The 23,257-nt window shown below is 35.3% G+C and overlaps 1 protein-coding gene across 3 annotated transcripts; it reads left to right on the forward strand.

The window, feature by feature from the left end:
• Window positions 1-2,805: 2,805 nt before the first annotated feature.
• On the forward strand, window positions 2,806-23,249 carry LOC141822884 (villin-2-like). Of its 3 annotated transcripts, none has more exons than XM_074710193.1 (23): window positions 2,806-2,914; window positions 3,835-4,116; window positions 4,245-4,344; window positions 4,941-5,009; window positions 5,119-5,355; window positions 5,444-5,621; window positions 5,698-5,830; window positions 8,115-8,274; window positions 8,364-8,520; window positions 8,612-8,709; window positions 8,803-8,961; window positions 10,061-10,129; window positions 10,214-10,282; window positions 10,440-10,577; window positions 11,237-11,365; window positions 14,729-14,876; window positions 14,969-14,979; window positions 15,074-15,214; window positions 15,303-15,428; window positions 17,753-17,818; window positions 19,326-19,587; window positions 22,513-22,742; window positions 22,843-23,249. In XM_074710193.1, exons 2-23 carry the CDS (start codon window positions 4,061-4,063, stop codon window positions 22,954-22,956), a joined length of 2,850 nt encoding a protein of 949 aa, XP_074566294.1. In that variant the 5' UTR covers window positions 2,806-2,914; window positions 3,835-4,060; the 3' UTR covers window positions 22,957-23,249. The 3 variants fall into 3 exon arrangements, with proteins under 3 accessions (XP_074566294.1, XP_074566292.1, XP_074566293.1); XM_074710191.1 differs by having other exon boundaries at window positions 3,846-4,116; XM_074710192.1 differs by lacking the exon at window positions 2,806-2,914 and having other exon boundaries at window positions 3,052-4,116.
• Window positions 23,250-23,257: the final 8 nt, after the last annotated feature.

Genomic DNA, 23,257 nt, shown 5'->3' on the forward strand with positions numbered 1-23,257 from the left:
AGCTTGCTTTCTCCCCTGATGGATCTCCGATTGTCTTCCACCAATTTCTGATGTCAGCCATAATGTCATCTCCCCGGCAGCTTAGCTTGCCATGTCTACGATGGTTCTGAGTCTTTGTTACTCTGCTTGGTTTCCTAAATTGATTCGGATTTTGAAAATAAAAAATAAGGGAAAAAAAACTTGAAATATGAGGGAGCTGGGGGTACAAAAAGACAGGTTCATATATGGAACACATGCTGATCAATTGTTTAGCTGGCCACAACTACGACGGCCATTCCAACTACTAACCAAATGATCAGGGGAGGAAGAGGAAGCAACCTAGCTTATGTATGAAGCAAATGACCATCAACAAAAACGAGACTAAATACATACTGAAGTGTTTTAACTTTGCATTTAATTAATTAGCTGATGATTTCAGAAAGGGTTATATATATATACAGTACGGTCTTCTTTCAATGGATTATCTACAAGATTATAGAAGCTATCATCGAGGTGACAATCGCAACTCTAATTTAGCATCAAATTTGTATATGACCATTGGACATGGCAAACTACATACAACGACTAGCTACTAATTATCATGTAGAACATTTTGTAGGTGATTGAAAGGATCACCTTTAATTTGAGGGTCTAATTAATTGGAACCCCAACTCTATTCTGTATTCTTTGGAGTGCTCTACAGTCTCTTGTGCGCGCGACTCATAGTTATCGGGTGAGACTCTGATCCCATCGTATCAATATCATTCGCCAACAGAATAGCCAACGTAGAAATGAATATGAGATGATCAGAACGTTGAATGAAGCCCCTCTCATCGAGTTGCTGTTGTTGGAGCCCAGATCATCGCGAACTAGCTAGTATTTTCATATATATCCTCTAACGATGATCGACCTGGACTGCAAACTGCTCTGCTCTCTCCCTCGTACCCAACAGCGTAACTCACGGTAGATACGTAAAGCAACGACGAGGCCCGCCACAAGGGTTCCCGTGCCGCCCTTCACCTACAACGCGATAGTGATCACTCCACACTGAACCTTTTCAGCTCTATTTAAGGCGGCCACACCAACTTGTTCAAAGTTGGTGTCGGTCACCGCCTGCAGCGGCGAGGTCTTGGGGGCGGAGCTGGTGAGGATGATAAGGGATGCCAAGGCACGGCTGGCGGCGGAGTTCGGAAAATGGGCGACAGCCTACAACTCCTTGTTCGTGTCGGATTGGACGCGGCTGGGTTTCCTGGACGTGGATTACGGCTGGGGGAAGCCGCTCCACGTGATCCCCTTCGCCTACTTCGACTTCATGGCGGTGGGCATCACTGGGCGCGCCGCCATCGCCGAGGACAGGAACGCGGATCATAACGCAGTGCGTGGAGAAGGAGCAATTGGAAACGTTGGAGGAGATGAGTTCTTCAGACGGGGTAATTAATTAGATGATATGCGTGGATCAATTATGCTTCATATGGATTGGATTCGATTAATGCAAGAGACTTGGTGATTAATTAATCTTGTTTTAGAGTTGAATGTTCTTAATTTTTCCAGATTGGTGGGATTTGAATAAAGGTCAACCAATGCAATAGTAGAAGTTTGTTCGATCTTATATATATATATAATGCTAAATGGAAATTTGTTCGATCTGTATTGATCAGAAAATAATTTAATTGACCATTCTCTCTCACACTGTAATGAGTGATTTTTTTTTTATGTATAACACTTTTTTCACCAAGAAGATTTCAATGCAAGGATGTGTAAAATTTCAATGAGTGTAAATGGATTGAGCTATAAATGATAGCAATATAACTAGGCTATAGTGGACCATAGTTTCACAAGGATAGGCACATGTGGATCAATCATGCAAAAGAAAAAAAACATCTACCATATATATATATATAGGAAATGAGATTTATCTTTAGATGAGTTACACTTTTTTAATTAGATAATGTTTTGTTATTCGAGTATTCTCTTCGGTTAGATATCGCTTTAGGTCGGGGTTGATAGTGCTTGGTCTAACTTGGCAACTTAATTATACGAAATTAACTTCTAAGATATTCATTTCATTCGAGATTCAAATTCATAGTAATATTTTTTATTTGCACTTATGTGTAGTATTCAAATCATTTGAAAAATTCACTAAAATATGTTAGTCTTGTGCTACATTAATTCATAAACATTTATCTTTGTTAGGTGAAGTTACATTCAAAATGAACTTCATGAAGAGGCCTCCCTTATTTTTCGCCCTTGTTAAATGCTCATTACTTTACATAAAAGTTGTTGCTGGATTCTGCTGGAACATTAAATTAACTATTCACTCTCACAAAAAAAACAAAAAAGAAAGAACGAAAAAGGCACTTACTTATAATTCACAATATTTTAAATATTCAATTTCATAAAGACTGGCAATATATTCTTCCATTCAATTAAATCATGAAAATAAATAAATCTGATTTTATAATTGAACTAGTGAAGAACTCAATACAAATTAGTCGGTGGTTCCGCATTCGATTGGTTAAACCGGCCAATTTGATTTAGCCACAACTTTTGGTCAATTCCATCATCGTGTTCTTACAACACAGCTGTGAGTCCATCAGTCGCCGAGTTAAAGAGTACTAAAAAAGGCACCACTTGCCGTAAATTAATGCCTCGTCCATGTGTCACGTTTCTTTCTTTTCCACGAAATAATTTCCGTTATTTTTTTTTTCATGTATGGACGCCTACTCCTTGTAGCTTTATGTGGCCCACAGGAAAAATGATGCTACAGAGAAACCAATAAGAGCGAGTCATGTGGCCGTGACAAAGCCAAGAGCCATCGTATACTTTTTCTAGTTGTCGCAACCTTTTGTAGCCTCGGTTATCTCTTTCTTGCTCCTCGGCTACTCCACTGCTGCCCGTTCCTCTTCCCTTTCTCTCGCAGATCTTCCCAGCTCAGGTACGCCGATCTATCGATCCTCCCCCAGCTCGCTGCTACTTTTTTAGGGCTCCGTCTCCGGGGATCGGTTGCGTCGCGGTCGGTTTAGCTTCTCTGATTGGTCTCTCCTCTCTACAATCAGATCTCATGCTGCTGTTTCTTTTCTGTCGAATGATCCCGAATCCGGCTTGTTAACTTGCAATTGGATCGTCGATATTTTGTTTTCCTTCTTCTGGTAGTCGTAGAATTAGGAGGCATGTTCTGATTTCAACTCTTCTTTTTATTATTGAAGTATTGTTCGCTCGCGTTCTTATTGTTAATCGGTTGTTCCTTTGGCATCTTGTTCGTCGAAGTATGGATCCGTTGAAGGATGCTGTTCATTTTTGGGTCGTGTTTCGGATCCGTAAATATGGTTCTAGTTCATGTGTACTCAGTGTTCAGCTCCTAAGAAATTAGGTTTAATTTTGCACTTCCAACGTCAGTTGATGGAAAGTTTCATTTATTTGGGTCGTTTATGAGGTTTGATACTCTATTTGGTAAATGTGGCTCCAAGTTCTGTTAGATGTTCATGTTTTGTGATTAGCCATGTGTTTCCGCTGATTCCTTCGTTTCCCTGTCTGTCTATTTCTTTCAACTTTGGGATCAAAAAGTCTTTCATTCAGGCTACACTGCTTGATCATATGAGACTTTCCTTTGATTTCTTATGACAACTTCATGTATGACTGTTAAGGAGGCATGAGCTTGCCTGTCAAAAAGTACTAATTCATGCAGTTGGATTTATCAGATTCAACAACCATGAGTTCAAATAAAGTACAATAGATCACTTACTATAAGTTGATTAAGAATCAAATCACTAATTAATTTGTTTGTTCTATTTGTGATGCAACACTAATTTTTCTGCCAAAAATGTTTAAGCTACATGGGTACTCACTTCCAAATAGCATTGTCACAGATCAAGTTGCCTTGGCAATATCTCAGGAAGATATTGGCTTATAATTTCCTTTCCAGAAGGGCACCTATCTGCTGCAGTTCAATTTTTTGAGCTTGTAATGAAATCCTGAGTCATCATAAACAAAATCTTTCAAGTAAATAATGGCTAGTTCTACAAAATGTGTTGACTTGTAATGAAATCCTGCATCGTCATCAAGAAAATCTTTCAAGTACATAATGGCTAGTTCTACAAAATACGTTGACCCTGCATTCCATGGAGCTGGACAAAAAGTGTATCCTTTTAGGAATTGTTCAGAAGTTAAGTGATGCAATTTATTTGGTTCAGTTATGGGAGAGAAAATCCCAGATTATTTCAATTGATAGTATTTATGAACGTAGTGATTACTTTAACAATATATAGAGGAACAGAAATTTGGCGGATTGAGAACTTTCAACCAGTACCTTTACCAAAGGCTGATTATGGAAAATTCTATGTTGGAGATTCATACATAGTTTTGCAGGTAGTTTTCTCTTCTTTATCTATCTTTATGTTTTATTTGTATAAAAATTGATACTTCTCCCTCATACTTTCAGTTCCTAGTTTCAGACATAGTAAATTGATTTGTGTTTTCAGCTGCTTTTTCCCATCCGGTAATTTTCTAGTGTTTAAGTGACCACGAGCAATTTTCAGAATGGTCTTTCGGGTATTACTATTGCTATTTCATCTGCGGATACCTTTATAATTCAAGATAAAAATAGAGTATTGAGCCTTTCCTTGCTTAATTGAACAATGTCTCTCTTTGTTTTTCTTTTGTACCATGACTATGTTTGTTCACATCCTTTTAGGTTAAGAAAATTGGTATTGATTTAAGCATGGATTTCTTTTATTTGGTTTTTTTTATGTCTGTTATGTCTAACAAAGACAAGGATCGTTCTATTCTCTGTTTTTTTATTAATCCTGTTTGATTAATAAGACCAGAAAGTTTAAGTGCTGATTATTTCTGTTGTTGGATTTTGTAGCTAAAAACATCTTTGATGCTTTATTAGCTATGAATTCCTGATCCCCATTAATTTTGTTTTTCTTCTTTAAATTTAATGTGGCTTCTTATGCATGCAGACAACTTCTGGCAAAGGTAGTGCGTACCTGTATGATATTCATTTCTGGATTGGAAAAGAGTCAAGTCAAGTATGCTGTTTTTTCCTGACAATATTGAAAAAGAGCATTGATCTCTGTTTTTATGAAGAAAAGAACTTGTTATAGTTGAAATGTTTACTTAATTTTATGATGATCACAGGATGAAGCTGGGACTGCAGCAATCAAGACAGTTGAACTTGATGCAGTTCTTGGGGGCCGTGCTGTTCAACACAGAGAACTTCAAGGCTTTGAATCGGATAAGTTCTTGTCATACTTCAAACCTTGCATTATTCCTTTGGAAGGAGGCTTTGCCTCTGGATTCAAAAAGCCTGATGAGGATATTTTTGAAACACGATTATATATATGTAGAGGAAAACGAGTTGTTAGAATGAAGCAGGTTCTAAATCTTTTTGATTTGTTTTATGTAACTATTGATGTGAAAAACTGTTTTGCAAATTTGATGATTTGTATATTGGATTTTGAAGGTCCCTTTTGCTCGGTCATCACTGAATCATGATGATGTTTTTATTTTGGATACTGAGAAGAAAATATATCAATTTAATGGTGCTAACTCTAACATTCAAGAAAGGGCTAAAGCTTTGGAAGTAGTACAATTCCTGAAGGACAAGTACCATGAAGGGACTTGTGATGTTGCCATTATTGGTGAGAGTACCCACTTCTACTGGATTTATTTTTTTACTTGTGTTCATTTATATCGAGATACTTTGTTATGTGCAAGATGATGGGAAGCTTCAAGCTGAGTCAGATTCTGGTGAATTCTGGGTCCTTTTTGGTGGATTTGCACCAATTGGCAAAAAGGTAGTCACTGAAGATGATGTTGTTTTAGAAGCAAGCCCAGCTAAGCTTTATAGGTATTCTTTGAATTCTTTATAACAATATCTATATGGTTTTCTATGACAGCATGACCAGTGTTACTGATGTTCTTCTTGTTGCCTTTTTTCTGTATGACTTCATACATCATAGTTTTCAAGGATCAGCTTCAGTGAAAAGCATAAATGGATTCTACACGTTTGTCAGTTGTTTTAAAGGAATAAAGAGGGATATTAAAGGGTTTTTTTTTAATTATATCTATGTATCATAGTTATTAAAACAAGACTGGGCTAACCAATTCAACTGGAAAAAACTGACCAATGTTCTGATTTTGTTTGGTTGTTTAATGGGATCTGATCCAGATTCAACTGGGATAAAAACTAGTTGAATAAGCCGGTATTTAGCGAACCAACCAACTTTGAAAGAAACTGGACCAGTTTTGTTAGTTGTTATTTTACAATTTTGACATAACAATAACCAATATTATAAAAAGAATTCAAAGCATGAATTAGTCACCTGACTACCCCAGTCATCTCCTCTAATATTAGATGGGTAAACTTGTCTTTTATCAATATTTATAAATTAGATATATTTATATTGGCTAATGTATAGTACTATTTTTCTAACTAAAATGTAAGATTGTTGTAATAGTTATGCAACTCATTTGGTTAACCATGACCAATCTGACTAATTAGCTTGTTCAGGTCTATTTTCGGTTCCATGTGCAATTCAACCAGTTGATAGTAAACCAGTGACTTGAAGTTTTTCTGTTCAATTTCTGGTTTGGTTTTCACAGCCATGTTATGTATGCTTTTGTTTTTTGCAACCTTTATGTTAGGTTTTCTAGAACATCACAAATTGATTAACACTGATTTTCCTCAACTAGTATGCTTTTGCCTACTAGTTGCAACCTAATGAATCATTCAGTGTAACTCCCCTGAAAATAATTAGATAAGCCTTATTTAGATGACCTGTCTATTCCTACTCTAGTTTAAGGTTCTCCCCTTTCTCATTCACTTGAAAGATCAAGTGTTAAAGGGGCCTCTTTAGGGGAGATTTTATGGGAGATAAACTTTTGTATGGTATGCCAATTACTGCATGTGTGAGTTTATCAGTATTGATGTAAAATTAGCAATATTTTTTTCTGATCTAAGACAATACGTGTGAGGTTAGTATAGATTTGTAGTTGTTGGTTAGACTGGTTGACACCTTGGTTTGCTGTGCTTGGTACAATTGAGATTTATTGCCTTGGGAACTATAGATAAAGAAAATGATCAATTTATATATTTATATTGTTAACATTTCCTCTTCATTTGTGAGTGAGTTATTTGACTTGATTGACTTGACCTCCTAATAATTTTTTTTGTGACATATGTGAGATTTGAACCTTTAATCTTACTGGGGTACCATGTTAAAGTTGATTGCTTGACTACTTATCCCAAAAGAGCTATTAGAAAAGATATCAATTTATATATTTATATTGACAACACGTCCACTTCATGTGTGGGTGGAGTACTTGATTTGATTGGTCTCAACTGCCGAGACTTATAGCGGAGGAGTGATTGAAAAATGTGCAGTGTGCAATTGAGGCTGTGCTCATGAAGCAATGGAGGAAGACATGTGCAGGAAGGCTGGAACAGAGAATGTGCATGGTTGAAGAGACAAATTGGATAAAGTTGGTGCTCATGCAGCTCATGTGACGTTGGCCAGGGGAAAGACACTGGCTAGGGGAAGGACACTACCTGGAGGTTTGCGTTATCCATGGAATGACACACACAGATAAAATGCTGCTGACAAGATGTGGTTCATTACTTAGGGCAATGGTGAATTGAAAGGGATGACTCTAGCACCATGTTAAAGTTGGTTGACTAACTACATATTAGGAAAGTAACCTATTTATATTGTTAACATGAGCAATTCATTATGATCTAACCTTTGTTGCTACTCATGAGAGTCCTTAAATCAGGCACCATTGACGGAGAAGAATTATAGAAGCCAAATTTGTTAATACCCTAAACAAATAACCCTTTTTAGTAAGTTAGGGCAAAATGGTCTGGTCCTTGGACTATAGTTCTTAGTAATGGAAAACAAGTAGATTTGCAAATTATGTTTGATTGACATATCACAATTCTAGATGTCACCATAAGTCAATTAAATGAATTTTTTCATAGCTTGTTTCCTCTATTTGTTGAAAGATACACTCACTAACACATGATTAGTTTTGGATTTCTTTTATGCTACTAGTGTGCAAAGACTCATGCATGCTAATACTTAAAAACAAAGCAGTTTTCGTATTAAGTTATAATGTACAAACACTTTTTGTAGTATCAGTGATGGCCAGTTAAAGTTGGAAGAGAGCACACTTTCGAAAGCAATGTTGGAGAATTATAAGTGCTATTTACTAGATTGTGGAGATGAGGTATTTGTTTGGGTTGGTCGTGTGACACAAATTGAAGAGAGAAAAGCGGCCAGCAAAACTGCTGAAGTAGAATCTTTCTCTTTCCTTTTTTCCCAGATTCTGTTTATGTAGTGAGTGTAGGCTTATATTGATGCTCTTTGTGACTGTTCTTTTAGGACTTCATTGTCAGTCAAAATCGACCGAAAACAACACGTATCACCCAAGTTATCCAAGGTTATGAGCCACATTCCTTCAAGTCCAACTTTGAATCATGGCCAGCTGGTAATGCAGCGGGAGTTTCTAGTGGAGAGGAAGGACGAGGAAAAGTAGCAGGTGCTGATAAATCTTTGTTTGAACCAATTATTTGGTAAAACATTCAATCATTTTTTTCTCAAAATTTTTGTGCCTTGGGTGTTTCTTGTAGCTTTGTTAAAGCAACAAGGTGTTGACTTAAAAGGAGTTTCCAAAAGTTCTCCAACTAATGAGGAAGTTCCCCTGCTTGAAAATGGAGGAAAACTTGAGGTTCAGTTTGAGTTTCTATTTCTTGTTGTCAAGTGCATGAAAAGCTAATCTTTGTTGTTTCTTTTGAACTCTGATCTATGAATGGACTTTCAGGTTTGGCGAATTAATGGTAGTGCAAAAAATTTAGTTCCAAAAGAAGAGATTGGCAAATTTTACAGTGGAGACTGTTATATTGTGCTGTATACCTATCATTCTTCTGATAAGAAAGAGGATTACTTCTTAACCTGTTGGATGGGGAAGGATAGTATTCAGGTAATGAAATTTAGTCAAATAGTTCCTCAGAAATTCATTTCAGTTTTTTTGATTTGTAACATTGTACTGGTTAGCTACATTGTTGGAAGTGATCTGATTCAAGTATTTGCAAAGTTAGATGAAAAGAAGGTTTTATATCTTACGTGGATTACTGAAAGGTTTGAATATTGTACCCTCTCTACCAAATGCATATTGACCTAGTCAATTTTATGATACCTATATTGTTATAATGTTTGGTTCATGGTTTAAAATCTCATGTTGTATTGGAGTTTCGGATTATCACCGGAACGATACGGTTTTGGTACTGTATAGTGTCGTGCTGATATGGTTTCAGTATTTTTTAAATATAAAATATATTAATTAAAGATAAAAATTTTAATCTAAATATTAAAAAATTTAAAAAACAAAAAAAAATATTTTAAAAAATTATGGGATCACTAAATAAATAAAAAATTTATTATATATTTTTGAAAATAAAATATAAAATATAAAAAATATTTATATTAAATTAATGGGATAATTTTATTAGGTTTTGATTAAGCCTGTTGAGATTATCCTATTATAATTAGGAGTTGATTGAAATTATTAACCTAATAAGGTTTCTTCCTTTTCTTTTCTTTCTATATCATTGCACCTGCGACCTATAGAGGTCGCCGTGGATTTGTGGTGTCGGGCGGTAGGTGAAACAACAAATTTTGCCCGTTTCGTTGGGCACGGAACAAAATTTTAAACCATGATTTGGTCTGTTATTGGTATGCCAGCCATCTAAATTAAATAAGTGTTTCACATGCTCCACTTGGCACAATATTGACATTTGATTCTTTGCTTTTTAGTAATACAAATGCTATTGTACTAATACAGTATAATATTCTACTAAATAATTGTAATTTATCATCTGATGTACTATTTTGTACATCTTTGAGCATTAGTTATCTGTACTGACACAAAGGCTTTCTAGTCCACGTTTTGCATAATCCAAATAAGATTGCACTTGAATGTACGTAAATAATTGTTGCCTAACTATTATGTTGCATCAGCAAGTTTAGGCTAGGGTTACTTCTTGGCATAAGACTCATAACATAAAATTGTTTTCATACAGGATGATCAAATTATGGCAACAAGGTTGGCCAATACAATGTGGAGTTCCTTGAAAGGAAGACCTGTACAGGTTGTTTATTTTATCTCACATGTTGGAAATGAAATTCAGGAGATAGAAGCACAACGAGTTTAGTTGTGTACACGTGTAATGCAGGGCCGCATTTTTCAAGGAAAGGAGCCACCACAATTCATTGCATTATTTCAGCCCATGATTGTGTTAAAGGTACAAAAAATCCTAATTTTTGTGGCATTGCTTTATAATGCACAGAAATAAACACAATTTTTTTTCTTGATTTTGTTTTAGTTTGATATTGTATTCTCATAAGAATAGGGATTTTAAATGTTGGTGAATGCAACTGTGCAAGTTGTTTCTTACATAGGGAGGAATCAGCTCCGGTTACAAAAAGTTCATTGCAGAAAAGAACTTGAGTGATGAAACCTATACTGCTGATGGCATTGCACTCATCCAAGTGTCTGGTATATCTGTTCATAATAGTAAAGCAATTCAAGTTGATGCGGTAAGCTTCTTTGAATTTAATTGCCTTTTGTCAGTTTGAACTTTGAACCTTCTGCATCTTGAATGTTAAATAGGCATCTAAATGCCCTAGTTCTTACATATACCATAAAACGAGCATTTGATTTTCTGAAGCCCTTACATAGCCATGCCAGTCAAATTGCCCTTTAGTGAACAAGCAAAAAATGCCTGGTCATATAATGTGACTATCATTATTTAAATATATGCTCAGTTGTGTTGGTGGATTGCTTAAATGAAGGTGGAAAATGTGTGTAAATTAGAAGATTTTTAATGCCTTGTTTTTTTTTAATTTTTTTTTTATATCTGACTGGTTAATATGTTATTCTTTGTTGACTTGAAGATAATAGAATTATGAGAAGAACAAAATATTTTTATTGGGGCATAACCTGAAATTGTCATCCATGGATACTCAAAATTGCATTGTTCAGGCTTGTTTCCTCTATGCAATTTTCTCATCTTCCTTTTTTATTTAAAAGAATCAGTTGAATTTAGTTTGTCATTTCAGTGAATATTGGATACCTTTCCTCTGTGAATTTGTTACTGGATGCATGAACATCCCAATTTTAAAAACCAACATCATTAAATTCAATGCTGAATATCTGAAGATCCCAATTTTAATAATGAAATACCTTTTTGTTTTAGGTGGCCACATCATTAAATTCTACAGACTGTTTCATTTTGCAATCTGGTAATTCGCTATTTATATGGAATGGAAGTTCAAGCACATTTGAACAGCAACAGTGGGCTGCAAGAATTGCTGAATTTTTAAAGGTAACTTATGTGAAATCTCTATCATTGATTGCCTTAGTTTGTCATCATTTCTACCTTTCATATTATGTTGTTTTGCTATTTTTGTTTTAACAGCAAACAATACAGACAGTGTATTGGCAATGGATGTAAAATAGTGTATTAAACTTCCACAAGTTCTGGTTCTAGTCGGGTCATATACAGGTCTAAACTTTAAAATTTGAGTTTTAGAACTAGTTTTGGTTTGATCATAATGGTTTCCTAATGGTGCCAATGCACACTACTGGTCAGCATAGGTCAACTGTGCTAACTTAGTGCAATAGAGAGGAAAGAAGAGGCAAGATGACAATGAGTAGGTGGAAAAAGAGAGGTGGTATGCTCTGAGGTTTTTCCACATTTTGTTGTGGGCTCAGTCAGTTCTATAAGTCAGCTCAGTGAGATGCCATGAGTTTCAAACATAAGCCTTAGCAGTAAATTAGAAAGTGGTTTTGGCAAACTCATCATTCCAGAAGGTTGGTCCAGCCTTTTACTCTCTCCACTTCCATTACTGAATATTGATTATCCCTATAGGAGTTAACTTATTTAAGTTTCATAATCTTTTAAACAAGTTTTTGGATCCATTCCCAAACTGACTTCAGTCAATTGTTCTGAGTTGTCTTGTAAAATTACCTCCAGTACTCTATTCAGATCCTAATCATTTAACATTCTAAAAGACAGCTTATTTGCTTTGACAGTGGAAATATAAAATTATTCCATTCCTGAAGTAGCCTCAATAAAAATGTGAATTGCATTTTTAACTTAGATTACGTCAACTCATTCAATACTTACTGTAATCAAGCCTTACAACAATTTCCTTTCAATAAATTCTCATTATTGGATCATAGTAGTGGCGACTGACAAAAAGGAGGTTTGAAATATTCTTGGGTGGATAGGGGCATTGTTTATTGTTGAAATATTGTTGCAGAGGTCCTGGAAAATGGATACTGGAATATATATTGCAGTGCCTTCAATACCATGCTATGGGTGATTATTGGCTTCAATCCCCTAGAAGTCCTTTAGCCATATTTGTCATTCCTCAATGTAAAATTGTTCTTCACACCTTGTACTATATGGTATTTACAAGTAGGTCACTAACAACTTACATAATTATTCTTGATATTAATCGTTGGAGAATTTCATTAGACTTAATGATAGTAGGTAATTGCATTGTTTCCGGTCTTTATCAAGTGAATTCAGCATGTTGAAGAATGATAATTTAAGAGCCCTTTATTGAGTGAAGGTGGGCATGCCAAGACTTTGAATCAGCGATAAATTAGAGCACCTTGCCTAGTCTTTTGGAAAAGAGGTGGACAAGTAAAGAATTCCTTAAGATCAAGTCAGTGCAGAAGAATGTCTTGCTTTGATCTTCCTCAGGTGGTGATGTGGGTGCAGATGCCTTATAGATTGAGTGATGGAAGGACAAAGCCTTGACATGCCAAGTCTTTTCTTGTTTAAAAGCAGGTGTGAGGATATTGATCCAAGGAGATAATTGATGTTATTGACATAGATGAGATTGGTGGTTTGGGTAGCCTTTAGCCAATCACAGGGCTTGTGAACATTAGGAAAGAAGTTGCATGTGATAATGAAGTTGGAGGATCACAATGGCACAGAGTTCTAGCAAAGGTTTATGGAATGATGTCTGCCAATGCTGCAAAAAAAGTTTATGGAGATTGTTGTAGATGATTGCAAGGGTGGAGTTAATGTCCAAGGCTCATAGTGAGGCCTTAGAGCACTTTTCATTGTCGTTTTGATGCTACTGCAAGAGATAACTGATAACCATTATCAAAGTCTAGATATTGAGAGGGTTGTATCTGGAATCTTGCTGGATTTAATCTAAGTGATCACTTGCATTTATTAATGAAAGTCTAGGTATGCATGAGTGTTACTTTCTATATCTTGTTGAAATTATTATTATTATTTTGTTTGATCTTCCCCCTAACACTTAGTTAATGACTATTTGCAAATGTTTTTAACTTGAATTTTGCATCAAGCTTGGCTTCTAAGTTTTGCAACCCATGTTGCATCTAGTTTGTAACCTGCTATGTTAGTGTGGAACTTCTTGTGAAGTCAAGATAAATCCATGTAGAATTTTTTTGTGATTAATTTTCTTAATTTTTCCTTTTTATAGTAAAAACAAATAAACAAGAAAAAAAGATAACCTTTAATGTGGATAATCCATGGGGGGAAAATCTTAGCGTGGAGTATTGTTAATTATTGACACTAGTGATGGTTGTGGTTGGACAAACATGAATGTGGATGAGCATTGCATCCTTATGTGAAAGTTAGTGCTAAAGCTTAATAGAAGCAAGAAAACTACATAGGTGCGTGTTCAACTCATATTGGAGTTCAAACCTCGGGTCCAACGAAATAATTTTTTTCATTTTGACTGTGCCGACAATTGGTTACTAAGACCTCGTTGGTGTTGAAGGGCATAAAATGAGGGGTAGGGCGAGGAATGATTGGTGAGCAGACAGGGATGCTTGGGAGTCATCATGGAACTATGGAAGTTACTCACAACTCACTTGCGAAGCTCAGGCAAGAAGTGAGAAAAGCTTAAGAGTTGTAGAATGAGGAAGACATTCACGACTTGCTTACAAAGCCTGGGTGATTGGAGAGGAAAGCTTGGGAGATCACTATAAAGGATTGCTTGTGCATCATGGATTTTAGCGGTTCTCGCGTGCTAATTGGCTTACAAAACAAAAATTTTGCTCATGCTGTCTATGTAGATGAGATTTTATCCCATGGGTGGGGGTGACAAAGGAATTTGAAGGTTACAATAGTGTGTAAAGGTGGCTAAGAGGATAATGGTGGTGTAGAATATAGATGACTCTAATATAAAATTAATAGAAATCTGTAGTACCAAATTAATAGAAACCCAATTACTATCTAAGTAGAAGCAAGGTAGGAAATAGGTGATGTAAATTGGTACTTCTTGGGCATTGGCATCCCAATGTTACAACTATTATTCATTAATTTTGCTTGATATAAAAAGACTTAGCCATACGACAATTATATATAAGCATTTGGGTGTCTTGCCTGAAAATTAACTAGCGGGCAAAAAATCAAAAGGGCACCCCTTTTTAATGAAATCATTAAAGGAATACTCCTTTTTGAATTAATATTAAAAGTTCGATATGCTTTGGTTCAATGAAAGCAAGTCATTTGCCAAGAACATCTGTTTATATCTCTATTGTATTTGCTTAATATCATAATATGTCCATGCACACAAAATGGAAAATATTCTGATGTATTATCAATATGGACATGCAGATTTGTTAAATATGGATCTTTAAAAAATTACGTTCATCTCTATGCCACAAATCAAGAAGATTTTCTTATCTCCTGCAGCCAGGTGTTGCTATCAAACATGTCAAGGAAGGAACAGAGAGCTCTGCTTTCTGGTTTGCTATCGGAGGCAAGCAAAGTTTTATCAGCAAAAAGAGCGCACATGATATTGTTAGAGATCCTCACTTATATAGTTTTTTGTTTAAGAAAGGTTGGTAAATTTTGGAAATATACAGTCAAAAATTAACTGATGTTTTTTGGTCTCAATCTAATGTTGTGTTTTTTCACATGATGCTTCTCCAGGAAAACTAAAGGTCTGTCACTGACTATTATCAAATGTAATATTCCATACAGAAACTCATTGACGCATTGCTGTTTCTTATTTTGCTTGCACATTCACCCTTTCAGGTTTCTGAGATTTTCAATTATTCTCAAGATGATTTGATGACTGAAGATATGTTGATACTTGATACACATGCAGAAGTTTTTGTTTGGATTGGACAGTCTGTGGATTCCAAGGATAAGCAAACTGCCTTTGAAATAGGGCAGGTACAGATTTGTTTCATTTTTTTCCCTTCCTGCCACCATGTTCTTTTTTTTTTGTCAAATAAGTATTGTGTCACAATCTTTTCCCCAGAAATACATAGACCTTGCAGTTTCCCTAGAAGGTTTACCTCCAGATCTACCACTTTATCGGATTACAGAGGGAAATGAACCTTGCTTCTTCACAACATATTTTTGTTGGGACAGTGCAAAGACCCTGGTATGAGTTTTCTGTATTTTGTGTATTTAGTTGGGTTCTTTGAATGATTTAATGAACTCAATTTTGTGTTTTTTTGGCCTGTATTTTAAATATTTGGGTGGATCTTTGAATGAATTAGTGAACTCAATTTGGTGGCATTGTCATAGACTGTTGGAACAGAAGGATCTAGCTGTTTTTAAATTGGATAAATGCACTTCTTGCTTGAGATCGTGGAAAAGTGATTCATGTTGGTAGGCTACATATTTTTTTATCAAGGGGCTTCGAATGAAAATTACTTGAAGGACTCTACCTGCTTTAAACTACTTGGAATATTGAACTATCTATAACTAGTAAATTCCTAGTGTATATTTTACTGCGACTCTGAACTAGAATTCCAGAGTGTTTAGTTTGAGGTGTCAAAGAAAGAAGTATCGAATATCACACTTTACTTTCTTTTACAATAATCAATATACAAATTGCACAACTATAATATTTGAAGACTAAATGATATAGCATAGATCAACAAAAGTCTAACTCTGGATCATCATAATCAACATCATGAGCTGTGGCTAATGGATCTTATTTCTTTATTGAACCCTATGCAAGTCCATGCCACTGCTAATAATGGTAAATCTCTTAAATGCCTTTTTAATTATGTCGAGTTTTCTTTGGTTTTAGTCTACCTGTCACACCAATTTTAATTATTCAACTCGTCTAATTATAGAATCTATTAGTTTTTAAATATGACCATATGCTTTTCCTACATGCCAATATAAATCTCCTCCGAGAATGATTTTTTGAGCCATAGATCTAGCATGAATACTTTTGTTTAGGTTCTTCAAAAATTAGATTTGTTCATTCAAGTTTACTTAATGGTCAAGCATTTATACCCTTTAGTATCTGATTTCTGAAATCAACTTCAGTACAATCATTCTCTCTATTTCTTTTTTTTCTTTGACAATCTTCAGTTTTTATGTTAAATTTTCACGTATACCAACTTTCAAAACTAATATTACATATTTTATTGTCTCTACTCCAACTGTATTTACTTTCTCTTTATCATTCTACCCATTCCAATTTTTTCCCTAAAGTATTTTGATAATTTAAGTTGCTATTTTAGTCCACTATAGCCTTACCTAAACTAATCACATATCCATGTTAGCTTCTTTACTCACATTAGCTAATAATGATGTTAATGTGATTGGTTGCTTCTAGGCAAGCTCCAATCCACCCTTTGCATATTGAGATTTTCAAGAAGCAAAGGCCCTTTTTCATCTCTTAGGAGTGATGGCCAAGCCTTATAACAATGAAATAATGCTGCCAATCATAGCCAAATGTACCTCAACGTTACTTGAACACAAGACTGACATTGGTGGCCCATCATATAAAAATGATATATATGACCAAACATGACAACAATTACAACTTAGCTCAAAGGTCATGAGAGTAATAAGAGCGCCCCCCTGCTTTTGGTACCACATAGATAAATCAGACTTCGGTGTGCTCAAATATGAAGATGGTCCTCATCTAGGTTTTGGCATATTAGGTGGGATTTGGTTTTACCTTGGACTTTTACATCGTATCATAGTTAATCTTACTGATGTTAGGATTGAGGGCACATGAGAAAGTAATAAGGTAACTTTTCGTATGGTTGAATATAATGGAAGAGGAATGGATTATTCTGTTATTTCATTCTAATGTTTAAGATGGAACTTTTGGACAGATGTTAGTTCATAATTTTTGCTTGTGGAATATTAAAAAATATATAATTAGTTTCCTTGGTTCAGCTTAAGGTCTTTTATGGTAAAGCAGTTAGGCAACAAAATTTTTACAATCTTAACATGGTTGTCATCTATTATTTCTTGGCTGATAGTCCAAGCTCGGGTAGCTTGATTATAAGAGTAGTCTTATGAGAGAATTCATAGGATCCCTAACAGCTTAAGCTTTGAGATCAACCAGTCTTACTGTTTCTCAATTCTGAAGCTATTCGCATGAAACTTTAATAATTTGTTGAGATTTTCTTTCTCACCTTTATTTTTTACTTCTTGCTAAATTGAACTTAGAATTATGATTAAATTTATTATTTTCTTGAGTGTGTCCTTTTCTCTTTGATGTTTCATATTATTCACTTAGGTTTGGCATGGCTACTTGCTACATTGTGTGCATTGTTTGCTTACTTTAAAAAATATGCGATATCTTCTTCTCAAGTTATTTCTGCAACTTCACTGCCGATATTGACATCCTGCTGTGTTAATCTGGAAAATTGAGCTTATATTTTCTTAGCTGTAGCAAATGGGTAAAGGCTCATGGTTGCATAACTTAAGATTTGTCTCCACAACATGCAGGTTCAAGGAAATTCTTTTCAGAAGAAACTATCTCATCTATTTGGAACTTCTATGCATTCTTTGGAGGTATGTTTCAACAGATTTATACAGTTAGATGCCTTATCTGTAACTACATTTAGGGATCACCTGTTAAAATGCTGTTATAATTATGCCAGATTAGCATCTTAAGAAACCATGTTATTGTAACCTTATTATCTGTCTTCCCCAAATTTTCAGTGTCGTTATTTTATTCTCTTCCATGAGGGAAAAAGAGTTGTATATTTCCATTTTAAACCTTTTTCTTTTCATGCAAATTTTCCTCTCATCACTAGTTATTTTCTTCAGCTTGAAATGGTTATGAAAATTTTCAGACCACCTTTATATGCATAATGTAAGGTGTCCATATTGTTGTTATAATTTTGTAGTTTACATTAGATAAGTTTGAGAGTACTCTCACTTTCTCTTCAATTATGTTGGAAAGAACAAGATGGAAATGAATGTGTGCATATCTTCCATTTTGTGTTGAGGTATGGTTCTTTGGTAGCCTCTTTGATGTTCATATCATCAAATATTTGAGTGGAAGATTGAAGAAAAAACAAATATGATATTGGATACAACCCGCAACCTAAAAAGTGTCCACTCTTCTGCAGTGGTGAATATCCAGGAACAGTAGGATGCTCATATGTACCGTATTCTATTAATAACGATGGCTAGGTTATTTGCCTGCATTTCTCTAAAAAGGAAACCCTAGGATTTGCAAAGATGTCGAGCCGACTAAATTTGCATGTTCCCAAAAAGACTCACATGTACATGTTCTATTAATAAAATATAGTTAGGTCATTTTCCTGCATTTCTCCAAAAATGAAACACTAGGATTGCAAAGATGTTGAACCAACTAAATGTACATGTTCCCTAAGGAACTAGCTGCTGCTGGTTGCATCAAGAACCTAAAGTACATGCATGTTGGAGTACACTTTATCTTAAACGAGATGTTCACATTTCCAAGTGGAACCTTTGCTATTGGCAGTTGATCTTCCTATTTAATAATCTTGGTGTAGCTTGAGCACTTCAACGGTGATCTCTGTTGCAAGCTTCAATAGTTTTGTGTACAACACTCCATGATTGTATCAGTTGGTGCCAAAGCAATGTTGGTTTGTGGCTTATTCCATCATTGCAAGATGCTAGCAGAACTATATGCATCCTTTTCTTCTGTCATTATTCTCCAAATGAGCACAGTTCTGTCTACTAAAGAAATTCTAGAATTCCATTTTCAGTTTTAGTAATCTTATTATTGCCACAACATTTGAGACTTTCTGTGCTTGATAATGAACATGCCATCCATTCCATTTTTTTATAATAGAAGTGCATTTCTTTCTCATAAACCGTGCGAACATTTTGAACAATTCTTATAGGTTAATCCAGTTATTTTCAACTAGCAACTTTCATTTCATTGGTTTTTGAACAAGATGAGATTTACCGTTTCTCTTGAGCATGTTCATTTATAGTTTGTGCATGTGTTTTAAAGTTATCTTATGGCACAGCGGGAATTATTCAGTAGGTCATCTATCACTTTGTGTTTGTTTGTTGGCTGCAGTCTAAGTCTTCTGCTGTAAATCACGATGGACCTAGGCAAAGGGCATCAGCCTTAGCTGCACTATCATCTGCATTTAATCCATCCTCAACTGCTAAAATTACATCATCAAAGTCATCACGATCAGGCCAAGGATCACAGCGAGCAGCTGCAGTTGCTGCCTTGTCTTCTGTTTTAACTGCTGAACAAAAGAAGGGAGAATCTGAAACCCTTACAGCAAGATTCAGTAGAAATGAGCCCCCTGATCCAACTGGGACTGTTGATGGTAATATCTAATTCTTATTGGGGTACCTTCAATTTAGTATAAGCAGGTCATTTTTTGTTTTCTTTCTTTTGTTAAATATTCTCAAGTAAAAAATATGGTGGTATTAGAATGAGTTCAGAGACATGAGCCTTCTTTATTATGGTTCATTTATGTCCATATATAGCTATTTTGATTTATAAGATGTTTCATTGAGGAAATGGATTATTCTTTGTAGAAAACAGATACAAGCTGCAGTTGTAGATTGAGTCATTAAGCTCTGAAGCCTGTCATAAACTCACATAGTGTTAACAATTGTTGAGAATATTCCATCTGTTAAGAGTTAGGTAATTGGTACACGTTTATTGGATTGTATATCAGATTCCTGTATATATTCATGGTGTAATAGTTCTCTTTCATTAACAATGCAATACGATATTTTTCACAATCCCCTTGGTGTTAGAGTGGGTGGGTTCTAGAGTTGTTTTCTTCAAATTTGACAAGACGGAAAAGCCTCCTTTCCACCACCATAAAACACCTGCTCAACCATTGATCCACTTCCGTCTTTGCTTGCAGCATCTCCTCTCCTCTCATCCATCCATCTTGCAACAATATCCTAAGTCTCTCTGACCATTTGCTCCACAAAGTTACACATGGAGTTTCATCATTAATGTACATATTTATGTCATTTTCCCTCTTCTACTTCCCCTTCCTATCTTTCCACTCAAGTAAACTCAGCCTTGCTCTTCCATTCTCTCCACATACTTATACAGCTCTACATTTTTTATTGTCTTCTCAGATTTTGTTATTGACTTGGCAGGTTTTACTAGATTTTTGCATGTGAGCCTTCTTTTCAATCAAGCTCCTCCTTCTCTGCTGATGTTAAATCACTGAAAATTCAACTTCACTTTTTTTTTCCTTGTTGTTTGTTGCTAAAGCTGTGTGAGTCTCCACTACCTTGAGGTACATCAGTGCCCTAGAAATAATAGAATGGTCTGTCCTAGTGCCTTTTGTGAAGGCGTTGCCTATCAGTGCCAAGATTCAAGCTGGATGGTTTTGTAATACCTACCACGACTTGCAGATTTCCTACTCTTGCCTCTACGACCTACCTTGTCAAAGTTCCTCTTCCTTGAGGATTCAATCACCCAATATCACTTAACCTCACCTACTATGCCAGCATATGTACCTTGTTAACATCCAACATCACAACCCCTTCTTCCCCATCAAGATCGAGGGGTGATATTGATTTCCTAGTCATCTCCAAAATTTTCTTTCACACTCCTTTTGCCCACATCATTTCATCCTTCTTCTCTGCCTAAAGACGCAAAAGCCATGCAATTTGATATAAGCAGTCCAGAAATCGCAGGACAAGCTCTTACATTTCTTTTGAAGCTGAAATCCCCACCCACTCACTCTGTTAGCACAGGAGTCCATATACTGTGTAAATTTACAGTATTATTGGTGCATTCACCACATTGTATAGTGACTTAAGTTGAACCATATCCTCCAAACTCTTGGAAACTTGGTTAAAGAGGTTATTATGATTAAAAAATGTAAAAAAAATAATGGAGCCATGTGAAATAAAAAGGTATTAATATAGTGGATAAGATTTTACTGTTTTAAAATTTTCTTTATAGTATTATTTTACTTGTTATTAGAAACTGGGTAAATTAGACTGTGAGTGGTCTTTTCTCATTCTATAGAAGAGATTCTCAATCCCTCATGTAACTATTTTTCAGTTTTAATAAAATCTACCCTCTTCATGAGATTTCTTTGGGTAAGACTTGTTCCTGATGCTACAGTAGGCAACACAAAAATGAGCTGAAAAAGAGAATTATAAAAAAAAAGGGCATCATCAAGTGAAAAAAGGAAATGAAGAGGCAGTGGTTGCAATAAATACACAATGACAAGAAATTATAGCCCAACACAATGAAGTAGCAATATCTTCCTTGAACCTTTTATCTCAAACTTGAGGAATTTTCATTTTTCAAATTTCACCATGAATTTTCATGTTTTACCCATCTTGTGTGGCTGTTTAAAAATGAGACTAGTTGTTGTCCATCTATTCTAAACATCTTCTCTCTCAAAGTTGGTCTTTCTCTCAACATTTATTAGAGTAAATGATCGGATAAGTCATCTCGCATTATTTTTCTCCTCTCAATTGTAGATGTGGAGATCTAATCTTACTTTTCTTTGTATCTTTTTGTTGGTTGCAACTTCAAAAAGAAAGATTACTTTTTGTCTTTCTTCTATGCTTCTCTTTTTCTCAATTAGATGTCAAAGAGGAGACAACAGTCCACTTAGTCTCCTCTCTGACATCTTCTCCTTGTCTCGTGTTGTAATATCAGATTTTTCTCAGCCTCTTCATAATAATTTTGTATCGTAAGAGTTACTGGAGCCCTTATTTATCTTGACAAAGTATAAAATTCCAAAATGTCTTAATTTGAGGGGATTTAAAGGAAAAAATTTATGTCAAGTCATTTGTCACCATCGATTTCATTTTTTGAAGAGATCTCACTTGAAGATGACCAACTGCAGTTAACCTTTTACTCCTTAGTAAATCAGTCTGGCATCGCTTAATCAAGTCTCTCAACTGATGCTACTATTGTTTCTTCATCATATTCATTAAATGCCTTTTGATTTTTCTTTTTCTTTTGTAGATTTTTTTGATTGTATATAATAAAATGCCCTAGCTTGAAGGGAGCATTAAGAGTTATAGTACATTAGTTTATTGGTTTAGTCTCATATGGGGTGTTTGGTTTTTGGTATTATGTGTGTGTGTGTGTGTGTACATATTGTGCAATAGTTTCCTACGAATAGGTTATTGGTTTTGTCTCACATGGGGTATTTGGATATTGGTATTATGTGTGTGTACATATTGTGTAATAGTTCCCTATGAATAAATATTATACAATACTTTTCCTATCAACACCATCATTATTCTTCCAGAGTCTGTGAAGACTGAAAGTGTGGGCTCCGATTTGGGGGATTCAGTTGAGCTTTCAGCAGAGAAAGAAACAACGGATGATGCTTCTGTATCACAGAGCAATGGTGCAGAGGCTGCTGTGGCACAGGATCCTGAGACAGGCATAAATGGGGATGAAACTACTTTCAGTTATGAGCGCCTGAAAACTAAATCTAGCAATCCTGTCCATGGAATTGATTACAAACAAAGAGAGGTTCTCACTTTATGTTGAATAAAAATATGAAGTTTATGTTTTCAGAAGCTCTACAATTCAATTTAGCTTGTCTAACTTTACAGTTCTGACTTTTGCATAGGCATATTTATCAGATGCTGAATTTGAAACAGTTTTGGGCATGACCAAAGAGGCATTTTATCGACAACCCAAGTGGAAACAAGATATGCTGAAAAGAAAGCTGGATCTCTTCTAAGCTTGTGCATGCCACAACCATGAGACTTTTCTGGTTCATTCTACTTCACAAGTTGTTCTATCGTCTGCTTGGATTTTCGTGTCTGTTATTTCGGTTCTTTCTTACTTCCAGCCATTGTGTGAAAGGTCTTGCTTTGATATTTGTGGAGCATGCATGCTTGTATGTTGGTCGTGTGGAGTAGGCATTCTTTTATTGTAGTGACTATTCAAGTTCCACCTGTTCTAAAATATAGTTTGTGTGCTTAGTTTGTTCCTAGTAAGGGTTTATGCTGGAATGTGTGATTAATTATTTTATGACAATG

Source organism: Curcuma longa, chromosome 3 (assembly GCF_044706935.1).
Source record: "Curcuma longa cultivar G26 ecotype Majalengka, Jawa Barat chromosome 3, ITB_CL_G26_1.1, whole genome shotgun sequence".
NCBI classification, from domain to species: domain Eukaryota; kingdom Viridiplantae; phylum Streptophyta; class Magnoliopsida; order Zingiberales; family Zingiberaceae; genus Curcuma; species Curcuma longa.